The 23,142-nt window shown below is 42.1% G+C and overlaps 1 protein-coding gene across 3 annotated transcripts in view; it reads left to right on the top strand.

Annotated features, from left to right (window-relative positions):
• ZNF423 (zinc finger protein 423) overlaps window positions 1-23,142 on the top strand; it is a 320,155-nt gene that overhangs the window by 207,333 nt on the left and 89,680 nt on the right. For 2 of the 3 annotated variants that reach the window (XM_083625988.1, XM_083625987.1), the window contains exon 6: window positions 7,501-7,590. The exons of the other annotated variant lie outside the window; for it this stretch is intronic. In XM_083625988.1, coding sequence (XP_083482114.1) covers window positions 7,501-7,590 — 90 coding nt within the window. The remainder of the gene's footprint in view (window positions 1-7,500; window positions 7,591-23,142) is intronic. 3 annotated transcript variants of the gene reach the window in all.

The raw sequence follows: 23,142 nt of genomic DNA, 5'->3' as shown, positions 1-23,142 counted from the left end.
TGATTGAATATTTTGATATAAATGGTTTGACCGTCTGGTAGTAGTCCTGTTGGGCTTCCACTACATTAAGTCGTCAGGCCATAAAGATGGTGCAGTTTCACACAAAGTCTATAAAGATTTTAATCCTTGGAGTCTTCTTGTGAGAATAGCTAAATCTGCAGGTTAACTGTTGCATAGTGTGTGCTTTCTTTGACCAGGAAAAACCATTTCCAAAATCTAACAGTGGTTAGCGTGAAGTAATTGCACCTAAATTAGATTAATAATAATAATAACAACAACATAGTTTGTCCTTTTGGTGTTGTCAGTTATCGTTTGCAAAGGTACATTCCATTTAAATAGAAATGCTTGAATTAAAGCCCATTCATACCATTTCCTTAGTGGGCTAACATTCCAATCCTAAACACATTTAATAGGAAGTAAGTTGTGGTGCATTTGAGTTTCTGTTTGCCTTCCAAATGCCAATTGACACAACCTATGCATTAATGCATTAATGTATTACTGTATTACCTCAGATTGAATGCATATGCATTACGTGTTAGTAGTCTTCAGGGACACATGTATGTGGTGCCTGTTAAATGAGAACTTCTTAAGCCTTGTGAATTCACCTGGGGCGGATTGTGAATAGCCCGTAGGGTGCAAACAGTTCAGCAAGCTGTCCACCCCACTCTGTCTTTGCACCGCAGAATCTACATGGCTTTTTTGCATTCTCCAATGTTGAGTCTCCAGGAACAATTGAGGGGAATGCAAGATGAGGGACTTATAAAGGACCAATTTATGCCCTCAATTTATATGCTTGTAGGATTTTTGAACTGTTTGAGGAAGGTTATTTTAGCATTTAATGTTAACATTATTCAGAACTGAAGACACTGAGCAATTCTTAGGAAAGCCTCACATTACAAAACTTGTGCACAGGTGTTGCTTCTGTGTAGGAAAGATGCATCCTGGGACAGTCATATATGACAATCGCATGTCATGTTTTCCCTCTATGTGCAATTATAGTGTCCCAGAATGCGTACCTATAGGTCACATATTGGTTTAATATTGAGGTATGAACGAGTCTTTTGGCTGCACCCACAACCTCTTTGTTCCTCCCTTTATATGAACAAGTGAAGAAAGCAGAAACTCTTAAGTTAGCCATAGTTTCCTATTTCTGGGAAACTGGCTAATGGTTTGAAACAAGACAATATATTGAATATGGTTTGAAGTTTGTGTCATATTGTGGCTTTTATGAAGTTGTTAATCATAGTTTCCCAGTTTGGATGAAATGGGAAACTGTAGTTAATTTAAGAGTTCCTGCTTTGTTCAGTCCTGCTCCACAGGGAGGAGCCAAGGGCCTGCAGGTATGCCAGCAAAGCTCTTTCATATTTTTACTCATTCAGCTGAAATATGATAGTCCAATCCAGCCTATAGAGTAAAAAATCTTCAGGTGTAATTATTTGCAAATGACTGGCCATGAGCAGGATTCATACGATATACTGTTTCCAGCAAGGAATTTCCTTCCATATGGAAATATTGTAGCTTTGGAATGGATCCTAAAATTGGGATAGTTAGTCAGTGTTGGCTGGTGAACATTATCCTTGGTTTCTTGACTGTTTATTAAGCAGCCTTCCATTGTTCCTGGTTATTTCAGCTTCTTGCAATTTTAGAAGATGCCATTTGCTAAAATAAGTTAATTTTCCTGGAAATATTCACTGATTGTGTCAAATGCCTGAAGAACTCTTTAGCCTAATAGTTGTATGTGGTAGCAGTTGAGGCTGATCCTTGAAAGCAATAACTTTTGTAATAGCGTTTAGGCATTAAGGCAGATAAAAATAAAAAGTGCAACAGATTTGTTTTTGAAGTATTACATGCAAATGATCAGCAGGAACATATTTTCTGGACTCCACAGCTGAATGTGTGAATTAATTATGGACACATTAAGAACTCTGAATCTCTCTCCAGTGTTTTTTTTTTCTTCTTTAATGCATATTTCAAATTGTTGCTCCTTTTAAATGTACAGTTTTTTTGGGGGGGGGGCTCATCACAATTAGCATACTTCAGTAGTTCATGCAATCTACAGGTTTAAATATGTTAACTGAGATCCAAAGCGTTGTGTAACAGGTATTATGTTTGCAAAAGGATTTTTGACCTTGTGTTTCTCTAATGTCATGCTGTATTGCAAACTTTTGAAGGTGGGAAGAATCTTTGAATCTTTCCTATAGCATGAAGTCACAAGGTGTCCTTTGCCAAGCCACTCTCTCTCAGTCACTCCATCTGCAATATGGGGGATAATAATATTTTACAGGGTTGTTGAAAGTATTACAGATGGATAAGGCATGCCAAACCCTTTCAACACTTGAAAGTGCTATACAAAATATTATGTATTGGTACTTTCTGATATAGTATGGTCAAAGGGGAGTGGGGGAAATGGTGAAAGTCCTGCTGGAAGTGCCCAAGCCTTTGGGGGTTTAAATATATTTTGGGTCCTGGCTGTAAACTTTAATGGGATTAGAGTGGGTTGGTTTTCAAATCAAGGCAATTTAAATCATCAATGGAAAAGTTTGACTGAATAATACATTTCACTCAAATTTCTCATTTTGAAAACCATATATTTCTTGAGCTGTTTGACATGTTAATTGGCAGCGATAACAATGCATATACAATGGTTTGCCGCTAAGGAAATCCTTTGTACAACTTTAAAACACCACCCAAATCTTTTAGCCATGCAGCTCTCATGCCCTTTGTACTGAAGAATGAGATCTGCTAAATTTCTATATGGCTTTCTCTGTATTCTTTCTTGAATTTCTCTGTATTCTTTCTTGAAGGTCACTTTCTTGAAGGCTAAGGACCAAACAGGATGTGACATCAGGGGATCTCTGACTGGGCTGCAGACACATTGGTTTGGCGACTGTGAGAACAGGATGCTGGACTAGATGGCCTGATCCATTGGCCTGATCCAGCGACCTCTTCTTACTTTCTTATGTTAAGATTGGCTGTCAATAGGGATGGGTGAGCAAGCCTACAGTGCATACAGCTCATGTTGCCCGTACCTTCCACACTCCTTAACTTAATTGAAAGAGGCAGCTATCTACTGTATATGGAAAGATACAGGCAGACACAACTGCCCTCTCTGATTAAAGGAATGGGGATACCTCTTTGTGTAGGACACAGCAGACCCTCCAAGTGTCCCTATTTTCCAGGGATGTTCCTGATTTAGAGAAGCCATCCTAGTTTCTGATTTTATCCAGGAATGTTCCACTTTTCCTTTGGATGTCCCTATTTTCACTGGAGAAATGTTGGAGGGTGTGGAGTTATCCAACTCCCAAGTCGTCTGAAGGCAATTCTGTATAGGGAAGGTTTTTTTAAAATGTTTAATGTTTTATTATGTTTTTATATGTGTTGGAAGCTGCCCAGAGTAGCTGGGGCAACCCAGTACGGTGTGTGGGGTATAAATAGTAAAATTATCATTATGGAATGGGACGTCCCTATTTTCATCAGAGAAATGTTGGGAGGATATGACAGAGCAATCTGTGCGCATAAGTAAGGCATGCAGACCTTACTTATAGCTGTACACATCTTGCCATTGTTCCACTCTGGAACAAAGTTCATTGTTTAAAATATTAACTGTACCACCCAGTCACACTGTGTGTGTTCTTTTCCTGTTGTTATCTGTGCATATTTGTTCAGAGCAAATATTATTTTGCTTTGCTTCTTTATCTACTCTGGGAGTGAAACATAATTTCCCTTAATATATTCAGTCACATTTTCCTTTTTGCATTTTATCCCCCCCCATCCCCTTTCATTTACTACTTTGGTAATGGCTGCTCAGTTTCACTGACATTTTTATAGCTGCTATGACAACATTCTCCTTTTGCATGATACATTCATAATCGGCCGTGATCACAGCTTCATATTGCTTCTGCTTCCTCCTAACCACGTTAAGATTCCTTCCAGCCCTCCAACCCAATTTTCATGTGCAGTTGTGATTACACCTGTTTAAACATTTTCCTGGTGGTTTCATATTTGCACATAAATGCAGGGGGTGGGGGAAGGCGGAGTGGCTGATGAAACACCTTTTCTGTAATCAGGTTTGAGTCTTCAGTGTGACGAGTCTGAAGTTAGCATAAGCACATATCTCCGCATCAATGTGGGGTGTTTCGACATCTGCTAACTAGTATGGCAGAACAGAGACTTTCCCTTAAAGTTTGCTGAGTTTTCTCTTATTACTTTTTTAAAAAAACAAACAAACCAAGAATGTGTTAACCTATTCTTTTTTACTTCCACTATTTACTATGAAAATTATGGGTTGCTGGGGAGGATGAGGGAGATGTTTTCTGCAAGTTTCGTTATCACTATCAAAGCTATGTGACTATAAATCATATGTTTCTTCATAAGCCCCACAACTCACCAGCTGGGAAGGGAGGTGGATTCTTATCATGCGGGATTTGCACTGGAACCTGCAAGGGGGAAAATAACTTGCAACTTCTCCTTTGCTAGTTTCCAGCAAGACTTTCTGTTCAACACAGAGAAAAGCAGCTGTGTCTCATTTGTGAAGTTCTGCTTACAGTAAGGCAGGCGGGGGAATCTTTGGCCCTCTGGTTGTTGTTGGAGCTCAGCTTCCGTCAGCCCCAGTCAGCATGCTCAATGAGCAGAGGTTATGAGAGCTGTGCTTCAGAAACATCTGCAGGGCCACAGGCTGTCAATCTCTGGCTCGAGAGATGGCTACTCTATGTGTCCAGAAAGATGACATAGTAGAACCCTGTTTGGAATGTTTGTAATTCCACAATGTAGGGTGAGAATGGCACATTTCTCTCTTACATACATATACAGTGGTACCTTGGGTTAAGTACTTAATTCGTTCCGGAGGTCTGTTCTTAACCTGAAACTGTTCTTAACCTGAAGCACCACTTTAGCTAATGGGTTCTTCCGCTGCCGCCACGCCGCTGGAGCACGATTTCTGTTCTCATCCTGAAGCAAAGTTCTTAACCCGAGGTAATATTTCTGGGTTAGCGGAGCCTGTAACCTGAATCATATGTAACCTGAAGTGTATGTAACCTGAGGTACCACTGTAGACTTGTATGTGTACCCCGCGCCCCCGTAGCCCACAAGTCTACAACTGCTCTTGAACTGGCAAATAATGAGGTGTCAAGTGGGGAGTTCTACTGCTTAGCTCTGGTCAAGTGAGGGTACCACAGAGAGATTAGTCTCACCCACCAAGGAAGTCCCCTTGCACCAGTAGGGTAGGGCCCGTCAGGTGATATTCCCTGTCCCCTATAAAAGCCTCTGGGTCATGCTTGCTCTCCAGTCTGAGCAAACGAGGAGACCCATTCTTAATAACTGAGGACCATTATACTAAAGCAAGAGGATTTTCAGCCTGCAACTTGGCTGAGCACTCAGCAGCAAACAAAAAATGTTTGGATGCTAGTTATAGACCCGAATTTATATTGTAGTTTTAATTCTCTTGGTGTCAATTTGCTGTATCGTCTTTAATTAAAGGTCAACAGAAATTGAACTGCAAACCTCGGGGAGACTTTAAACTGGTCCTTTAAGCTACGAGGCTGCCTGTTAGAGATGGTCTTTACTGCGTTTTTTTTTTTTTAATTCTATTGCTGCCAAACTCATTGTGTGCAAGTTAAAGTAGAATGTTGCTCTCGGTTTGCAGGCAAGGGTGGCCAGTGCTTCTGATCAATCAAGGAGCTTTTCTCCTTAGTCAATTTTACTTGCCCCCCTTTCACTTTCAGTCATGAACAGTTGATAAAGACCTGATTCATGGCGGCTGCTTCATTCTTTCTAACGCTATCGAGAGTTGGCAAGAATTGCCATCCAATTTACTCTTTCGAGTAATTTCAAAACCTGTTTTAACGAACAAAGTGATTTAAAGAAGAAACAGTTGTTTGTAGGGCAGGGAAACATGCCAGTTTAGCCCAAAGGTCATGGCCTTCTGAAGAGTAGATGAAAATCAATGCTAGTTTGCACCACTGGTCATCAGATTTCTCAGAGGCAACCTGCATAGCTAGTTAGAGAAAGCGCTCCTGAAACAGTATCGCTTCAAAGTGCAGCAGCCTGGGTAATTGAATGTTTTCCAATGTGACCCTACATATACAACAAAAACAAGCCCTCTTGCATGTAGAAATCTAGAAACCTTTCTCCCTGGGCTGCTGCTTTTCAACAGCCAAAGGCTTTTTTTTTACATGAAGGGTCATTCAGACACCTTGATTTACACGACTGCGCTGTCAGTAGGATGATGCCCACTTTTGGACTTGATAGGCAGGGACTTCACGGTATCTTGCCTCCTCTTCCTGTCCTCCAGATCTTCCCAGCCTCCAGTAAGATAGGTCAGCTCTTTATCTTCTCTGGGAGCAAATTTCTTTAATAGTTTGGTCTGTGGGTTTGTTCTTTTTATCCTTGTTTTGTGTGGCATAGTATTGGGGTTGGGAGTGTGTTATCTGGTGAGATTGCTATACTGTTTATTGATATCCCTGGGTTTTTTGTCTTGACATTCTCCTCCTTCTTTCCCAGGAGAGAGTGTGTGTGTGTGCGCGCGCGTGCGCGCACACACACACAGTTTTAAAAAGTTTATCTCCCTGGTTTTACCCTTGTATTTTCCTTTTGTTGTTGTTCCTCCCACAGTGGTCTTGCCCTGTGGTAGGGGGCTAAAGCAGTTCACATCAGCCTCTGGCAGCTCCCACACCTACTTAATCAAGCAGGACCCATATTTTTGAGGTGCTCTGAGTGTGCTGGTGGTTGTGGCGGGTCCCATCTCCTTAATTTCAAATTGGACTGCCATTTTTACTCAGCACATTGTTCTTATGTACTGACGTGGTGCAGTCCTGTTGAGGGTTGTACCATAATCTTTCTCTTTGGTTAGGCTCTACATTGAACAAGAGATTCACTATAACTGGAGTGTATAAACGGTTCCAAAGACAAACGCGCTCTGAACAGAAGTGTGGGAGAAAAGCTGTCTGCATATAAAAACAGCACATTTATGTTGGCATAAGGTTTTGCAGGCTAGAACCCACTTTCTCAGATGCTAGCACAACACTAGTAGTCTACGGAGGCTTATGCTAGAATACATTTGTTAGACTTTAAGGTGCCACAATACTCTGTTGCTCTTGCTGTAACAGACTTAAACAGCTATCCTCCTGGAAAATATCTACATATAGTTTGTTTTTTGTTTAAAAATGCCTGTCATAAACTTGTAAACATCATGGACTGAAACTTTAAAATACATCCAGAATGAGAAGGTAAGAGGCTACTGCATGCTGCATTTATCAGTTACGTTTCTCCACCACCATCCATAGCGAGGGCTCTGGGGTCTTTGTTTCCATATCTGCAATGGATGACGACTGAAGCCCAAGGAAACCAGTAATGGTGTTTTTCATAGGCCTCCTCCCCTAACCCAGTCACTTCCGCATGCCTACTCCTCTGCACCCTTTCTTGGTTTTGTTTTTGAATTCACCCATGAACAACTCCTTGCCTTGTGGGGAGGAGTTGAGTGTCTCTGCCTCCTGTCTCCTGTAGGTGCAGCCCCAGCCCCAAATGGTGAGGCCTTGCATTCTTTTCCAGCTCCTGGATTACTGGAGAGGAGGATTATGAAAAATGCTATTACAGGTAGGAGATGTAACATGGCATTCATGTTTAAAAGAGCCCTCAGACCATTCTCCCTTCAAAAGCAAGCATCACCATAATCTTGAAATGATTTTTTTAATAAAAAAGTGAACCCTAAAACTGTAAAGGGCATTACAGAGGTACAGATCCTAAGACTCTAAACTCTTTTGCTGCTATGGGTTGGACCTAGTCATGCATTCAAATATGACTAGCTCTGGATCGCTCTGCATCTGTAGCGCCTGGGCTTATGATTCAGGTCAAAGGACAAAGACTTAAATATATGTTAACAGGACATTTTAGTTTGTGTAGCGTTGTCAGTTAGCTTTGAGAATAGTGTGCTGTTTTTATATGTTTTGGGAGATGCTAAAATGAAAAGCTTCCATGATGAAAGTGTTGTACACACAGAAACGCCTACATCCTTTCTCTGTGTGTGCTGCTTTGGCTGATATAAAGAGGTGGCATGGAGAAACCCATTCATGTTTCACATGCATACACAAGTACACATTGCTCTGGGACCCAAGGTACCTTTATGAGAGCATTTAAGAATACAAGAAGAGCCACACTGGATCAGGCCAGTGGCCCATCCAGCATTCTGTTCTCACAGGGGCCAACCAGATTTCCATGGGAAGCCCACACTTGCACAAGGAGAAGGGGATGATTTCTGCTGCCCCCTCCTGTTGCAGCCTCCTGCACTCGTGGCCATGCTGTTCCGAATGATCCCTCAACCCCTCCTCAGGGGCAGGGTGTTTGGGTGCAAAGAGAAGTGGGAGGATGTTAGAGAGCCACTTTTTATGATTTAAATTTAATTCTGTTAGTAGAAGAGAAGTTAAGATCCAAGGCAAGTCCATGACCTTTGTGCATTTTCTCTCTTTTAAATAATAAATAATCACACACCTCCCCATCCTGGAACAGCTATAACTTCAGATTTAAGTTTGATTCATACTGCAGAGCCAAAGCAAAACATACCCAACTGCACCATACCATGTTGCTGAGTTGTTATGTAACAAATGTGGATTTCTACTAGAATACTGAAAAATCAATTGAATGTTTTTATCTGTTTTTGCCTCTCTCTCTCTCTCTCTGTGTTAATGCATCTTTTAAAAGCCACTAATTACTTATATACCCAAAAGTAAGAAATGTTTAAAATATACAGCCCAGCAGTTAAATATGTTAATAGGGAATTATTAAAGTGAAGTGTGGATTCTTGTCATGAGCCTTAATAGTTCCTCTAAATCTGTTTTGATTTATTGAGTCAATGTGGGAGGCATTAATATCTCTTGTCACAGCCTGTAACTCTTGCAGATTTTCCAGGTTTCAACTTAGGGTCCACTTGGAGCTATTAGTCTCAAATGGCGCAAAGAGGGGTTCTGTACTTGAGCGCCAAGCTTTTCCTGCCAAAAGCCCTTAGGAAACCATTGGTTTTAACCCCCTCCCAACCAAAAAGCAAACCTTGCTGCACCTGCAGAGTAACCTAGGTCGGGGGAAAGGGGTTTTTAAGTGCAAGCCAGGGGTTTTAAATAAACATCTTACATGTCACACCATCTAACTAAAATATTTAGTGGCTCTAAAACTCCCACTGGTATTGGAGACTTTGACTCTTTTGCCCCTGGAGAGGGTCTGGTACTGGAAATCCTTGCGCTTAGAAATACCATCATGAACACTTCTCAAATCTTTCAAGCAACTGCCCTCTCAAGAGGTGCTTTGGCTTGCCAAAGTTTAGGCAACATAGACAGTTATGCTACTTTTATAGCAAGCGTTCAGTTTTTCATGGTTATCTGCACCTGGGAAGAAGAAGAAAAGCCTCAGTTTCTTTCAATTCTTCATCTCCCTTTCACTGTGTAATACGAACAGAAGAACTCACTGCAACATCCTGGACACAGGGTGGAGTCGATATTGTTTGTACAGTCTCTCTCTCTCTCTCTCTCTCTCTCTCTCTCTCTCTCTCTCCCTCCCTCCCTCCCTCCCTCCCTCCCTCCCTCCCCCTCTCCCCCCCCCACTTGTAGGACGAATATGTCTTCTGTTTTTCACATTATTAGACAGTTCCTAGAAGACATTGGTTAATTTACATTAGAGAAGCTCTGAAACTGTGAATTGCTGCATTAGTTGCTTACTTTCTCGATGAAAACATCTTCCTTGATGTAAGGGTAGCTTAAATGAAACTGGTAAATGTCCAGGTTGGGTCTTAATTGGGTACAAACAAGGTGCAGGGGTGTATTGGTACATTTTGAAGTGCAGGAGGTCATCATGAAAGCCCTCATAGCCAATGGATTAGGAGTCCAGTGGATTAGGATTAGCCAAGATTTATATAATAGTGTGCTGGCAAGGGTGGTGTGTTGGTTAGGATGTAGGACTTTGGTTGTAGGGACCTGGGTTCACATTCCTGATCAGCTGTGAATTTCACTGGGTATGCTTGTTCCAGTCACTGTGAGCCTAGCTTATCAAACAAAGGGCTCATGTGCCAGGCCAGATTTGTTGTCCAATGCCCCCTCTCATGTTTACATCATCATCAGATGACAGTATCACTTCTGTTGTAAACAGAGAGGAAAGTACCCTGGCTACACGCTCCCAGGCTGCTTCTCCACTGATTAGGAGGCTCCTCACTGTGGCTTTCTGACCCCTGTAAGAAGTTTTGTCTTTTGACTCCACAGCTTTGAAAATCTGAATTTTCTTCATGTGAGTGGATTAAAAAAGATTGTGTTCTTTGAGTTGATGGAATGATTAAATATTTGTCTTGTTTAGCAGGTGCATGAATGGGAAATGCAATTAGAATGATGAAAAATACAAAAAGATCACACTGGGGGAAATACGTAACAGTATACTGGGAGATGTATCACAGTCACAGTCTTTCTTAGAAAGAAATACAACTAGAAGACATTTCCATTTGAGTGTCCAAATGCCTATAACACCCCCACCCACCCACCCCTGCTGTACTTTTCAAGATACAAATGATGTAGTGCATACATTGTAGTGCAAACAGTGAGGAGTCAAATAGATGAGAACACATATGACCCTCTTGTTTTATTCAGTGTAGATTCTCCATTGGGACATGACAAATGCAAGCAGTTGTTGTCCATTTCTTACTTTAATCACATGTATGGACTTAAACAGATTATAGCTCCCATCTCTCCCTAAACTGCCATCTGGCAGTCTGCTTTTCCTCTTTACATGTTTGCTCTCCCCTAACCCTGGAGGAAATACAGATTCTTCCCTTGATCTCCAGGCATGGTCTACCAAACTTTCTTGCTCCACAAGGCAAGTATGCTGCCTAGTTGCAAAGATGGTCTCTGCAGACACAGAATCTTCTGGCTGACACTGATTTGTTAGGGATGCAAATGGCCAGATCAATGACTGATGGGAAGTTTACAAGGCTATTAGCCACAAAGGTGGTGCTATGTCTCCACGGTTGGAGGCAGCAATACTTCTTAGAGCAGGGGTCAGCAAACTTTTTCAGCAGGGGGCCGGTCCACTGTCCCTCAGACCTTGTGGAGGGCCAGACTATATTTTGAAAATAAAAATAAAAGTGAATGAATTCCTATGCCCCACAAATAACCCAGAGATGCATTTTAAATAAAAGCACACATTCTACTCATATAAAATCACGCTGAGTCCCAGACCATCCACAGGCTGGATTTAAAAGGTGACTGGGCTGGATCCAGTCCCTGGGCCTTAGTTTGCCTACCCATGTCTTTGAGTGTTATTGTGCTTGGGTCCTGCTTTTGCCTACTAAGAAATCATTGCACCATGACCCAGGGCCTGTATTGCCTCTTCTTCATTCATGCTAGGCAACCGAAGACCAGTAGCTAGTCAAATACTTTTGGAAAGAAATTATTTTTAGAAAGTCAAGGGGATTGGTGGGGAATGCTGCTATTCAGATTTTAGGACTTGGGTAATGACACCTCTTCTGAAGAATTTAAAGGGATTCCTGGAAATAACAGATTTGGAAATGGTGTCAACTTATTACGTATATGTTGCCAAAATTTCTGCAGCTTATAAGGGGGGGGGGGAAGGATTTCATCTCCTTTGTTGCATTAGTTTTTTCTTTTTGTTTTTTAAGAATTTAGGACATGGCAGTAATTATGATTTTTTATTATAGGTGTACTTTGGGCTGCATGCAGCCAATTTATACTCCAAATAGAACCATTGAAATTAACAGACCTAAATTAGTTACATACATTATTTTGACTAGGACTAACAGACTAACAGTGGCTACAACCCTTTAATTTAATATGGATTTGTGGTATTTGCTTATGTATATAGTATGTAATAACAGTCAATATATTTTTTATGTGAATAATTATTACTATGGAGAGAAAGTAACTAAATCAGTGGCCTTTCCATTTCTCCATTCCTCCATTCCTTCTCCATTCCTTCATTCTGTCATGAAGATTGCTTTGGTAAATGTGTCATTGCCACCCTAGTTGCCAGTTCTCTGCTGACCTTCCATGATGGTTAATAGAACTTAGTTTGTGTTGCAGTGTCACAATGTTGTGTGCTTCCTCTCCCTGTTGCTACTAACAGCTATTGGTATACTGGCGGCATGGAGAAACAGAACATACTAGGTGAATGATGATAGAGAAGAGATTTTTGGGAGGGCATGTGACTGAAGTTCTTAGCAAAAGGCATGCATTTACTCTTGCATCTAGTTTGGCTTTCTAAATTTGAGGTGCTTTTCAGTTTGTAAAATGTGTATGGCATTGGTTTAAACCAAGGATGACTATCTTTTGAACTTTGGCTCCTATCAACCCCGGCCAACAAGTCCCGTGTTTCAGGATGGTGGGTGTTGTAATTCTGCAAGATCCGGAGGGCTACAGTTTAGCCACCTCTTGCCTACACTGACTTGCAGTGTCTCTCCAGGGTTTCAAGTAGGAGTTCTTCCCCTCAACTTGAGACCTTCTGCATGCAAAGGATGTGATCCATCACTGAGAGATGGTGCCTCCCTCTAATGTTCTGGAAGAAGTGACGATGCTTTTGAAGGACAGGAGAGCTCAGCAATGGCGGCTGCTGCTGAAGTTTGGCAATTCTTGGTGGCAGAGGGCTGTTATCACCATTGCACTGCTCTGATAGGGCTTGGTGTCATCCATCATTTATTTCCTACGCAAGGGTGCAGGGATATCTTGCTTCAGTTCCTGTTTGCAAAGTTCCTCAGCTCAGTCTCTTGCTCTTCTGCCAAGCTGGCAGAGCTCGAAGGTTGACTTCCTGTGCAGATGATGTAAAAGCGCCTGTGCAAATTCTTCCTCTGCAGCCACTGGGAGATAAAAGCCAGGACGCTGGGGATTATAAAGAGGGAGCCAAATTATATTTATAATATTAAAGTTGAGTGCATTTGTGGTTTTGCTGTCCTCTAGGGTTTTTCATAAGTAGAAAAACATGAATTAGCATTTTCCATTTCCATATATTGACTGGAAACATAGCCTCCTCTCAATTAAGACCTATAGCTTTTGGGATGTATGCAACAATTTTATAAAATATTTACGATGAGATTTGCATTTTACATGGTATTACTCTTCTTCCTTTGGTCTCCTTGTATGTGCAGGAAAGGCTTAGGCCTAGGAGAGGAAATGCATTTTGCCTGCTGGGAGGAAAAACAAATCTAAAAATGGACTTGCGAGCAACGAGCACTGGAGAATGTCCACTGTTGATTGTGGTCTCCAGTAATTATCTAAGGTCGATTTTTGCCAACCACATATTTTGTTATATCATCTTTAAAGGCTGTGCTCCCTATGGAAATCTATTACTTTCCCCTTTAAAACAGGCATTGGAAAAGACGGTTTTCAGCTTTGTGTTAGACAGATAAGTGGAACACTTCTTTCTCCTTTCCCCCCTCCCCCAAATGTAAATGCGTGTTGTAAAGAACATAGCTATTTCCTGGATAATTTGCAGTTGTATATTTTATGTTAATTTCGCCGAAAATATTGCACCCCTGCCAGGTTTAGTAGAGGCTCACTGTGATATGAATAATTTCTAGCAAATCATTTTTTTTCCTCATTTAAGATTTGGCACCTTTTAAAGATTTTAATAATAGCAACAAGGAAGAAGATTTAGAACAAGCGAGACGGTGTAGCGAGAGAGAGAGAAAGAGAGAGACGCACGTCGAGAGCGAATGTAAACTAGCAAGAATAATTACATAGCAAACATTTTTCCACAGATGTTTTTTTTCCCCCCTCCCCTTTCCCTCCTTGTAATGTAATATCTATTTACTAAACTGTTTATTTTAGGTCCTTGGTTTACAATAAAATATTTATACTTGCTTTGCTGTAATAAAAAATATTGACAAAATACTATTGAGATTTTAAAGAAGTCAATTGGTGTTTTCGCTTCCTAGGCAGCAAAGGCAGAAGACCTCTCTCTCTCTTTCTCCTCCGTTTATGTGTATCTTAGGCATATGTGAACCTGGTGCAGGCTTTCCCAGATGGGACCCTCCAAATCTTAATGGACTACAGTTCCCATCATCCCTCACCACTGGCTGTGCTATCTGGGAGTTGAAGTCCATCAATATGCTCGATCATTGAGATCTTCTGATGGGACACTTTTGAGGGTCTCCCATGCCCCTGAGCTTGGCTGGCCTTTATGAGGAGTTGAGCATTTAGAGTTCTGCCCCATGGAGCAACTTGCCGATAGATGTTCGGCAGGAGCTACCCAACTCGTTTTTCTTAAGAAATGTTCTGAAAAATTGTATTATTCAGACAGGCCTTTCAAACTTGAAATTCTTTGCCAGCCAACTCGTACTGATGTGTCTGTCGTTTTTATTGTAATACCATGATGTTGTTTTTCTGTGATAATTTATATGGAAGTGTGGTTTGTAAGTATTTAAATCAATCAATATATAGAACCAGGTTTGTGGGGAGCCTGAGCTAGCATTGCGGCAGCTAAGAGATTGAGCTCTGAACTTGGAAGTAAAGGTAAAGGTAAAGGGACCCCTGACCATTAGGTCCAGTCGTGACCGACTCTGGGGTTGCGGTGCTCATCTCGCTTTATTGGCCGAGGGAGCTGGCGTACATCTTCCGGGTCATGTGGCCAGCATGACTAAGCCGCTTCTGGCGAACCAGAGCAGCACACAGAAATGCAGTTTACCTTCCCTCTGGAGCGGTACTTATTTATCTACTTGCACTTTGACGTGCTTTCAAACTGCTAGGTTGGCAGGAGCAGGGTCCGAGCAATGGGAGCTCACCCCGTTGTGGGGATCCGAACTGCCAACCGCCAACCTAGGCAAGTCCTAGGCTCTGTGGTTTAACCCACAGTGCCACCCAGTTCCAAATGTCACCTTAAACTCAATGTCCTGGGATGAGAGAGCTTCCTGAAGCCTCCCTTTCCCATTTTACAGTAAGGGGGGGGGGGCGAGGACTAATACTGACTTCTTTTAGGACTGGCTGTGCATTGGAGGTGATCCTTGGTATGGGACTCTGAGGGTCCCCTTCCAACATTCCTTACCCACCAGTGGGAACTCTTTCCTCCCCGTGTTTGCCAGTGGGCAACTCTTCCCTCTAATCTTCATTCCCTTTATATTTATTTCTGCCCAGCTTTGGTTTTAAACGATATGTAGGTATAAAACTCACCAGACACTTCCAGCTTTCTTATCTTTAGTTCTTACAGTTAGAATGAACATAGAGAACAATTTTGCCCTAAAACTTAACCAGGAAATGCGGGTAAGGCAAGTATAGAGTTCACATGGGTCATATATTCAAATGTCCCAAGCATGATGCTTGCTTTCCATTTTACCATATGTATATATTATTTTTTAAAGGTGTTTTGAGAAACGTATCATTTTCTCAAATGTGGATTTTCTTTGAACTACAGTCAGCCGGCAACTTACTCAGGGGTTACGTTCCGGGGATTGTGCCTAAACCAAAATGGTGTATGGTCAAAGCCCATTGGCGGTTTTCAATGGCGGGTGGGGATGCCAAAGTCATTTTCCTTGGAACCATGCACCTTTAGTTTCTAACTTTTCTTTGGCCACATATGTAAAGCTGAATGTGTGTACGTTGCAGGCTTATTGTACTATAGATCTCATATGAAGCTGCCTCCTACCTTGCCAGGTAAGTGCTCAGTGTTGTCTCCACTGACCAGTTGCACATGTCCAGATTTTTGGAGTCTGTCTAAGCTGTACCTGGAGATACTGGGAATTGAATCTGGGACTTCCTGCATGTAAAGCAGATGCTCTGCCATTGAGCCACATTATAGTTGATTTTTGTCCCCAGTCTTTAAAATGAAATGGAACTTCTCAGATTTTCTGGCCAGAAATAAATCTGATCTGTGGAGTTTAGGGTTTGAGGTATTATGTTCAAATGACATCTTTCTGATTTTCATGCAATTTCTTGACAAGTGGTTTTTTTAAAACAACCTTTCAAGAAAGCCACATTTTAAAACTGAAATTTATATAGCTTTTGAAAAGTTTGTGGGGTTTTTTTCATGGTTGTTGTCAGCCTTTTTAAACAAAGTTATATTATTTCATTATTCTGATACAGTGTGTGCAAAACAATTGAAAACATACAGGAGATTAGTGCAGGCTCGAAAAGTGAACAAAAGGGGGAGCTAAGGAATTCTTAAAAGCTGTGCTGCTTAAAGCCTCATTATGGATAACAGATGCTTCTGAATTTTCTACTTTGTCAACATACTTTTTCATGGCTGTCCTGAACCACACTTCCCCCAGTCTAAAGGAATGTATGTTTGTTTTAAGAGCATGCATTCAATCTGGTAGACTAGGCGTGCTTGCAGAGATGAGTGGAAGCTTCTTACTGTAAGTGTCTAAACTGCAGCAAGAAATTAAAATCGCTGTTGAATAAATTCACATGATTTCTGATCAAATTAAAGTTTAAGATGGTCAAATAAATGGAAATCCTTGGTTAATAATTAATTGAAAGGTTACAGCTTTTTAGAGAGTTGGCATGAATATGGGGTTAACGTGGAGGTATGGCATTATGGTGGTTCCCCACCTACATGCTGGGCTGTTTCCAGAAAATAGTGTTGGAAACTATATCTGGCTTCAGTGTCTGTTATGTTGTGGGGTGCTGTAGGGTTCCATCTTGTTCCTGGTGCTACGTGTCATCTATATGAAGCTGTTGACAGAAGTCACTGGGATATTTGGCGTGAATTGTTCAAAGCTGATATCTCCCAGCTTTGTCATCTGAGCCAGGAGAGCCTGAACTGAAGCCTAGATGCAGTGATCAATTAGAAGAGGGCCAATAAGCTGAGGCTGAATTCTGATAAGACAGACACTGTGGGTGGGCAGTTCCCAGGTCCAGGAATTAGACAACTGCACATCCTGCTTCCCTTTAAAAAAAGTGGCAGGGAACTGGAAGTGGCCAACAAGCCAGATCTTTATTTCCCCCACTTTCCCAATGGGAAATTGTCCAACCTGTCAAGCACCTGATATCACAGTGACAGATGACCCATTTTCCTTTGAACAGTTAGAAATCAGGTCTTTGTGGGTGAAGGCACAGGACACCTCCATACTGAGGACTGGCTCAAAGTTGCTGGGAATAGTGTTGCTTTTTGAGTTGTCGCAGTTTTGCACAAATCACATGAATTGGGGCTCAGGCAGGTGTCAGCCAGCGACACAGTTCTGATTCCTGACCCTAGTCCCTTTGTGGACTTCTTGCACATGTTGGTATTTCTCACCCTCTGTTAAGAGGAAATAGCTGCCATTCTGAATCCACATTCTGTCAACTTTTATTATATTGGAAACAACAGGTAGCCCATTCCTTAGGCAGTGTGAATCTAGCAGACATAGGTTTAAGCTCCAGCTCTCTGCTGTCCTCGCTTAGGGCCAATCCAGATTTATGTTAAATGCACCTTTGCATTTTATCCACATGGCTTTTTTTAAAAATACAAATATCATTCAATGGAGGGGGGACAATAATTATTGAGATTACAAGTTGTGTTATGGGGGAATGTAATTTTTCTTTCCTCTCTGCAGTTGTGAGCTACTATAAATAGTAGCTATGGAAGAGCAATTATAATCAGGATCACAACAGAGAGTGAAAGAGTTAAATTCCCCCTCCACATCTGCTATGATCCTGACCATATGATCACACCGCACACCACTGCCCAGCTGATGCCTTTTCTGTTTAACATGGATGGGCTTTTTTCCATGCTAAATTAAATGCACATAAAAATTAATGCCATGTCTCATTTGACCGTTAGCATCCAAAGCTCAAATAGGGGCTCCACCAGACCAAAGTATTTTAACCTTAACATGACTTGCTTTGTGTCTCACAGCTCTTTAAAGGGACGATTGTGGTGAGCAAGCACAGCCATTGCATAGATTTCAAACCCCAGGGAAACAGAGCATAGGGCACAGAGGGTATGATTTCTGAATTGGAAGAACTGATGCTATCATGTGTTTTCAAGATTACAGATATCTACACCTAATCAGGGGGAGGGGGGAGGTACTTCCCCCCATCACTTACTACGTCCAACCATAGTAGAACTGGACTTGCAATAACTGTTGCCATGTTGGTTAGTGGTTGAAATTTAACCTCTAGTTGGTGGGAGGCTGGGATTCCTGATGCATATTAATATGTGGTTCCTACGTGTAAATTGGTTCCTAGGAAAATAAATTAGCCTGCTTCCTTCCATGATGCCTCTTTAAGGGCCTTTTATCACATTAGAAATCATTATCCACAGCAGTAACTAAAAAGAAGAAGGGGGGGGGGAGGACTGAGCTCTGCCCTTCATTATAGAGGCAGCTTAAATGAAGGAGAACTCAGGCCTGTTATCTTTTGTGCAGATAATCAATCTGCAATCGAAAATAAATCCTATTGAGGTGCCAGTAGCTTTCCCTTCAGGGTATGGTCCATCATTTTCTCACGGGAGGCCAACTGTTACTCAGAGTCAATGAAGTTTTGTGCTTTGTGTAAAAGTTACCAACAGTAAAATGAAAAATTGGGTAGGATTAAGTAATCCAGATTTTAGCCAGCATCGGTTTGTTGGTTTAGAAACTCAATTTGGACCAGGAACAAACAGGTACTAAAGAAGATAAGATCAGAGTGTATTTCCTTTTGATATGCTAAATAGATATTGTGTCTAGAACACTTTTAAAAGCTCAAATTGCTTTATTGACCTTCTTTCATTTTAACTTAACTGCAGTCCTGGGAGGCGGACCAGGTAACTGTCAGAGGGCCAAAGGAGAAGATAGGTAAATAAGATCTTAGTTATTGTTGATTTAAAAATTTAAAAATAGCTCTTGGCAGGGGGATTATTGGGCCTGTGGTGAGGATGGGAAGTTTAGACTGTTTTTAAAAACTGAGCCTTCACTTGCCTTGGTCCCAGCTGCAGGAATTTTGGATCTTTGATATCATGTCTACTTAGCTGTCAGAGGAGAGGGGGAGAATGTTGCCCAAGCCCATGTAAGGAGTACGTGTACAGTTCAGAGAGTTCTGTTCTAGTTAAATGATTGTGGCTTCTCCCAAAGCCAATCCCCAAAGAATCCTGGGAATACTGCAATGGTGAGTGTGCTGGGAATTTTGTCAGATTTATTCTCTTCTACTTCCTCCCCACTGCCTATAGTTCCCTGAGAAGTAGGAGTCACTGTTGAGGCTGGTGCTAGTGGGTTGGCATAATCAGGCACCCTGTGAAGTATGCACCACAGAAATGGGGGGCAGGTCTACTGTTGACCCCTGGAGCCTTGGAGCCATTGTACTTCTCTGCTTGTTATAGATACCTCTTCACTTGCCCTCTTTGAACTGCAAGAGGTGGCAAGAGTGAGAAAATGAAGCCGTGCCCCTCACTCACTTTGAACTCTCCCTCTGGTTGGCTTTTCTCTGTTCACAGAACTGGAGTCACCCTCCTACTTTACCACTGACATAGTATGGAAGAAGCAGATATTTGCAGATGTCTTTTATTGGGACTAATAATTATACAGTGATACCTCGGGTTAAGTACTTAATTTGTTCTGGAGCTCCGTACTTAACCTGAAACTGTTCTTAACCTGAAGCACCACTTTAGCTAATGGGGCCTTCTGCCGCCACGCCACTGCTGCTGCTGCACAATTTCTGTTCTCATCCTGAAGCAAAGTTCTTAACCTAAAGCACTATTTTTGGGTTAGCGGAGTCTGTAACCTGAAGTGTATGTAACCTGAAGCGTATGTAACCTGAGGTACCACTGTAATGGCTTGTTACATGCTAAGTTATAGTGGCACCTGTTGACACAATACAAGCATTGCAGGTTATCAGAACACTGATCAAAAGTGATAAAGGGTATAAGTTCCTTTTCACTTGGTAGTGTTGGATGCCATTATGTTTCCCAGCATTGTAAGTCAATCTATTCTTTTTTTCTCCAGCTCTTGCCAATTTTAAACTGTCCCTTCAAAGTTTAATTTAATTTCTGATCTTTTTTGTCTTCATTTGGCAACACTCATGTTTTGAGATCCAGGCCAAGAGTATCTCAATTCGGTGGTTTGGAAAAAGAAAAAGGCTGTAATTAGAGTGGCCCAAATATGTATTTGGAAAAGAAAATAAGGGTGGGCTTCTCCTGTGCCATGACAGCAGCTGGACTTCATTAAGCTCCAACGTTAATTATTGGGAGGCTGAAGATTCAGAATGCATGTAGAAACAATAGGTGTACCTACCTCTCAGCAAAGGTCACCTTGAACTCTGGGTTTCCAGAGGGGATAAAGACAAAAACAGCAAAGAATTGAGGGTTACACACCTTCCTTGCTCCAAGTAGATTTCTTAAAACAGCAAGAGAGCAGTGGCTTGACCGTAAGAATTATTTTTTTGCAATTGATTGGTCTTCGTATCTGGGCATGAGGTGTATGAGGAAAGTGTACTCTGCTGTTGTAGCCTGGCCTGGATTCATGCGAGTGGAAGGCATTAATGTTATTTCCCCCCTCTCTCCCTGTAATGTGTTTGAGAATTCCTCCTTTTAGTCTCTTGAGTTTATTCCCCCCTTCTCAGCCACATACAGTGTGGTTTGAGGAAGAATTATTAATAGCTTCATATACCGTATGCAGTATTCTATTGAGAAAACCTGTTAGGACTCTGCATCTAAGGGGAAAATGTTTAAAGGGGAAGGCGGGGGAGGGAACAGATGAATGTCACGAAGAGCCGCGATGCCATAAAGCAGCAATTGCCCAGTAATGCCGTATCGCCAAAGCCAATGACATCCAGGCGGAAAGTGGGCCAATATGACTCCTGGTGCAAGAGGGCAAGCGGCTCCCTTCGAACTTGGTGGGTGTCTCACCCACTTACACTGCTAAGCCTCATAATTGTTTGACAAAACAAGGAAAGGGATTGAGGTGGGCAGGCGCTGTAAGTGCACGCGGGGCGGGAGGCTAGGGAGCGAGGAAGATTGGAGAAGAATTAGGTTATTACATTTCCTCCTTAATTCTTCATCAGGGCTGCTGCCTCTTTTTGCTAGAGAGAGAAGGAGAGAGAAATCAATGCATTCTGATTCTATAATTTCCCAGGGTGCCTCACTCAGAGCACAGGGTGCCCTGGGAGGTGACATACCCGGTCATGGAAGCTTGCACTCCTCTTCGTTCCTCCCCCCTTTCCCTTCCCTTCCCGGTGAAAGAATTCATTGGAATTTCACAACCTTTGCATGCTTTTGTGAAAACACTCATTTGTGTTTGCGCCAACCTGCTAATGGCGGATGCCGGGGTTTGCGAATCCCACCTACAGTCGGTGCTCGTTATGGCAAGGAATGCGCCGTTAATAATGCATCTGTGAAACTCAGCTGTGAGGGAGCCAAGTAATTATCCCACCGTAGCGTTCCCTGCTTCAGTGTCATCACAACTGGGGCTTCATTAAAAGTCCTAACAGTAGAGATGTTGTGTGGTGTAGCCTCTATGTGTGCGTGTGCGTGTGCGTCTGTGCACACACACATTTTTTTCATTTAAATTATCAGCAATGCCATGGCTCAGAGGTAATTTGACTTTTTGAAACCGTGGAGCCCCTGTGAATTTCCTTCCTCCTCTCCCTCTCACTGCCGTACCAGCTGATCAGCCCCAGAAGAACAAAAGGTTTATCCAAAGCTATGAAGCATATATTCACCAGCTTCTGGCGTCTAGATAAAAAAAAAAAAATCAAAGTACTCCATTGAACATGTTAATACTGAGCAAAATGCACACAGTCAGACACTAAACCTTTACAGGGATTTAGGCATTTGAAAAGTGATACTCTGATCAGGTCTTGAGTCAGTCTCCTTAAGCATGGAGTCGAGCAAAAATCAGAAAATAATATAGGTTTTAAAATAAATGGGATGCTTACCGTTCCTTCGCCTGTGCATGCGTGCATGTGTGCATCTCCATCCTTATTTTCTTCTTTTTGTTGGGTGAGCTATTGCTGAGTTTTGAGTAACAATGCTTAAGCAGCAATACGTTTTTCCTTGGATTTTGTATAATGTTGGTAAAGGAAATGCTGAGTTTTTTAAGAGAGGGTGTGGGCTCCTGCTGATCTAGGGGTGGTGGCTTGTAGATCAGCGGCAGAGCTCCCGATTTGAATGGAGAAGGCCCCCAACTCAAGATGTAAGAAGAAGCCTTGCTGGAGAACCACAGCTAGCCCAGCTTCCTAAAGTGCCCAGCCCGATGCCTCTGAGAAGCTCAGAAGCTGGACTTGAGCACAAAAACTCCCACGGTGGCCTTGGGCCAACAACTGGCATTGAGGGGTCTACTGCTTCTGAAGCTGGAGCTCATTCCTCACAACCATCATGACTAACTCAGTTGGTTAGAGCGTGGTGCTCGCAATGACAAGGTTGCAGGTTCGATCCCAATATGGAACAACTGCATATTGCTGCGTCTGCGATTCTAAGATCCTGTTCTGTGATATAACAGCAGTTGGTTAACCTGTTCATTCTCCATGAATTTGTATGTTTGCCTTTTCAGATCAATCTAAATTAGAGACTTTTTGTCACCAAGTCTTGTGGCAGTTACCATATTTTTCCGTGTATAACATGCCACAGTGTATAAGATGCCCCCTATTTTGGGGACTCCAAATTAAGAAAATGGGGGGGGGGGAGATTGCCAAGTGTTGTTAAGCTTTTTTGGGGTGGAGGGGTGGAGATTGCCTAGAGTTATTGAGCTTTCTTTGGGGGGGTATTATTTTATAATTAAAAACCCCCTATTATACACAGAAAAATATGGTAATTGCATGAGTCAGGGATAGGGAACCATTTTCATTCATTCTCTTGAGACACTTTTTTTGGGCAGTGTAGGCCACATTCCACCTACACAAAGGTTCTTGTTCACACATACATGCACTTATCCGCTTTCCAGTCAAGCAGAAGCACTTGAGGAGGGCTTGGAGAAAAGTCAGTTGGGACTGTGCCTGAGAAGAGTCCCCAGGGGTCAGGTAGGGAGGCTTGGAGGGCCACAATTAGTCCCTGACTCAGAGATTCCACCTCCTCCCCTCCATAAATTAATTGTGTTCTGTGTGACAAAGATATTTCTATTGCTTCTCCTGAATTTACTTTTGATCACTTTCCTTGGGTGGCCCTCAATTCTGCTATTGAGAGAGAGGCAGAAAAATGTGTCCCTGTCCACTTTCTCCTCCCTGTGCTTGAGACCTCTCTGCCAGCAAGAATTCATTGGAGAGGAAAGCCAGAGTTCCGAGTTAGTAC

Source organism: Podarcis filfolensis (genome assembly GCF_964270895.1).
Source record: "Podarcis filfolensis genome assembly, chromosome: 8".
NCBI lineage: Eukaryota > Metazoa > Chordata > Lepidosauria > Squamata > Lacertidae > Podarcis > Podarcis filfolensis.
Note: the sequence above shows the minus strand (reverse complement) of the source record. Positions and strands in the feature narration are given on the sequence as shown.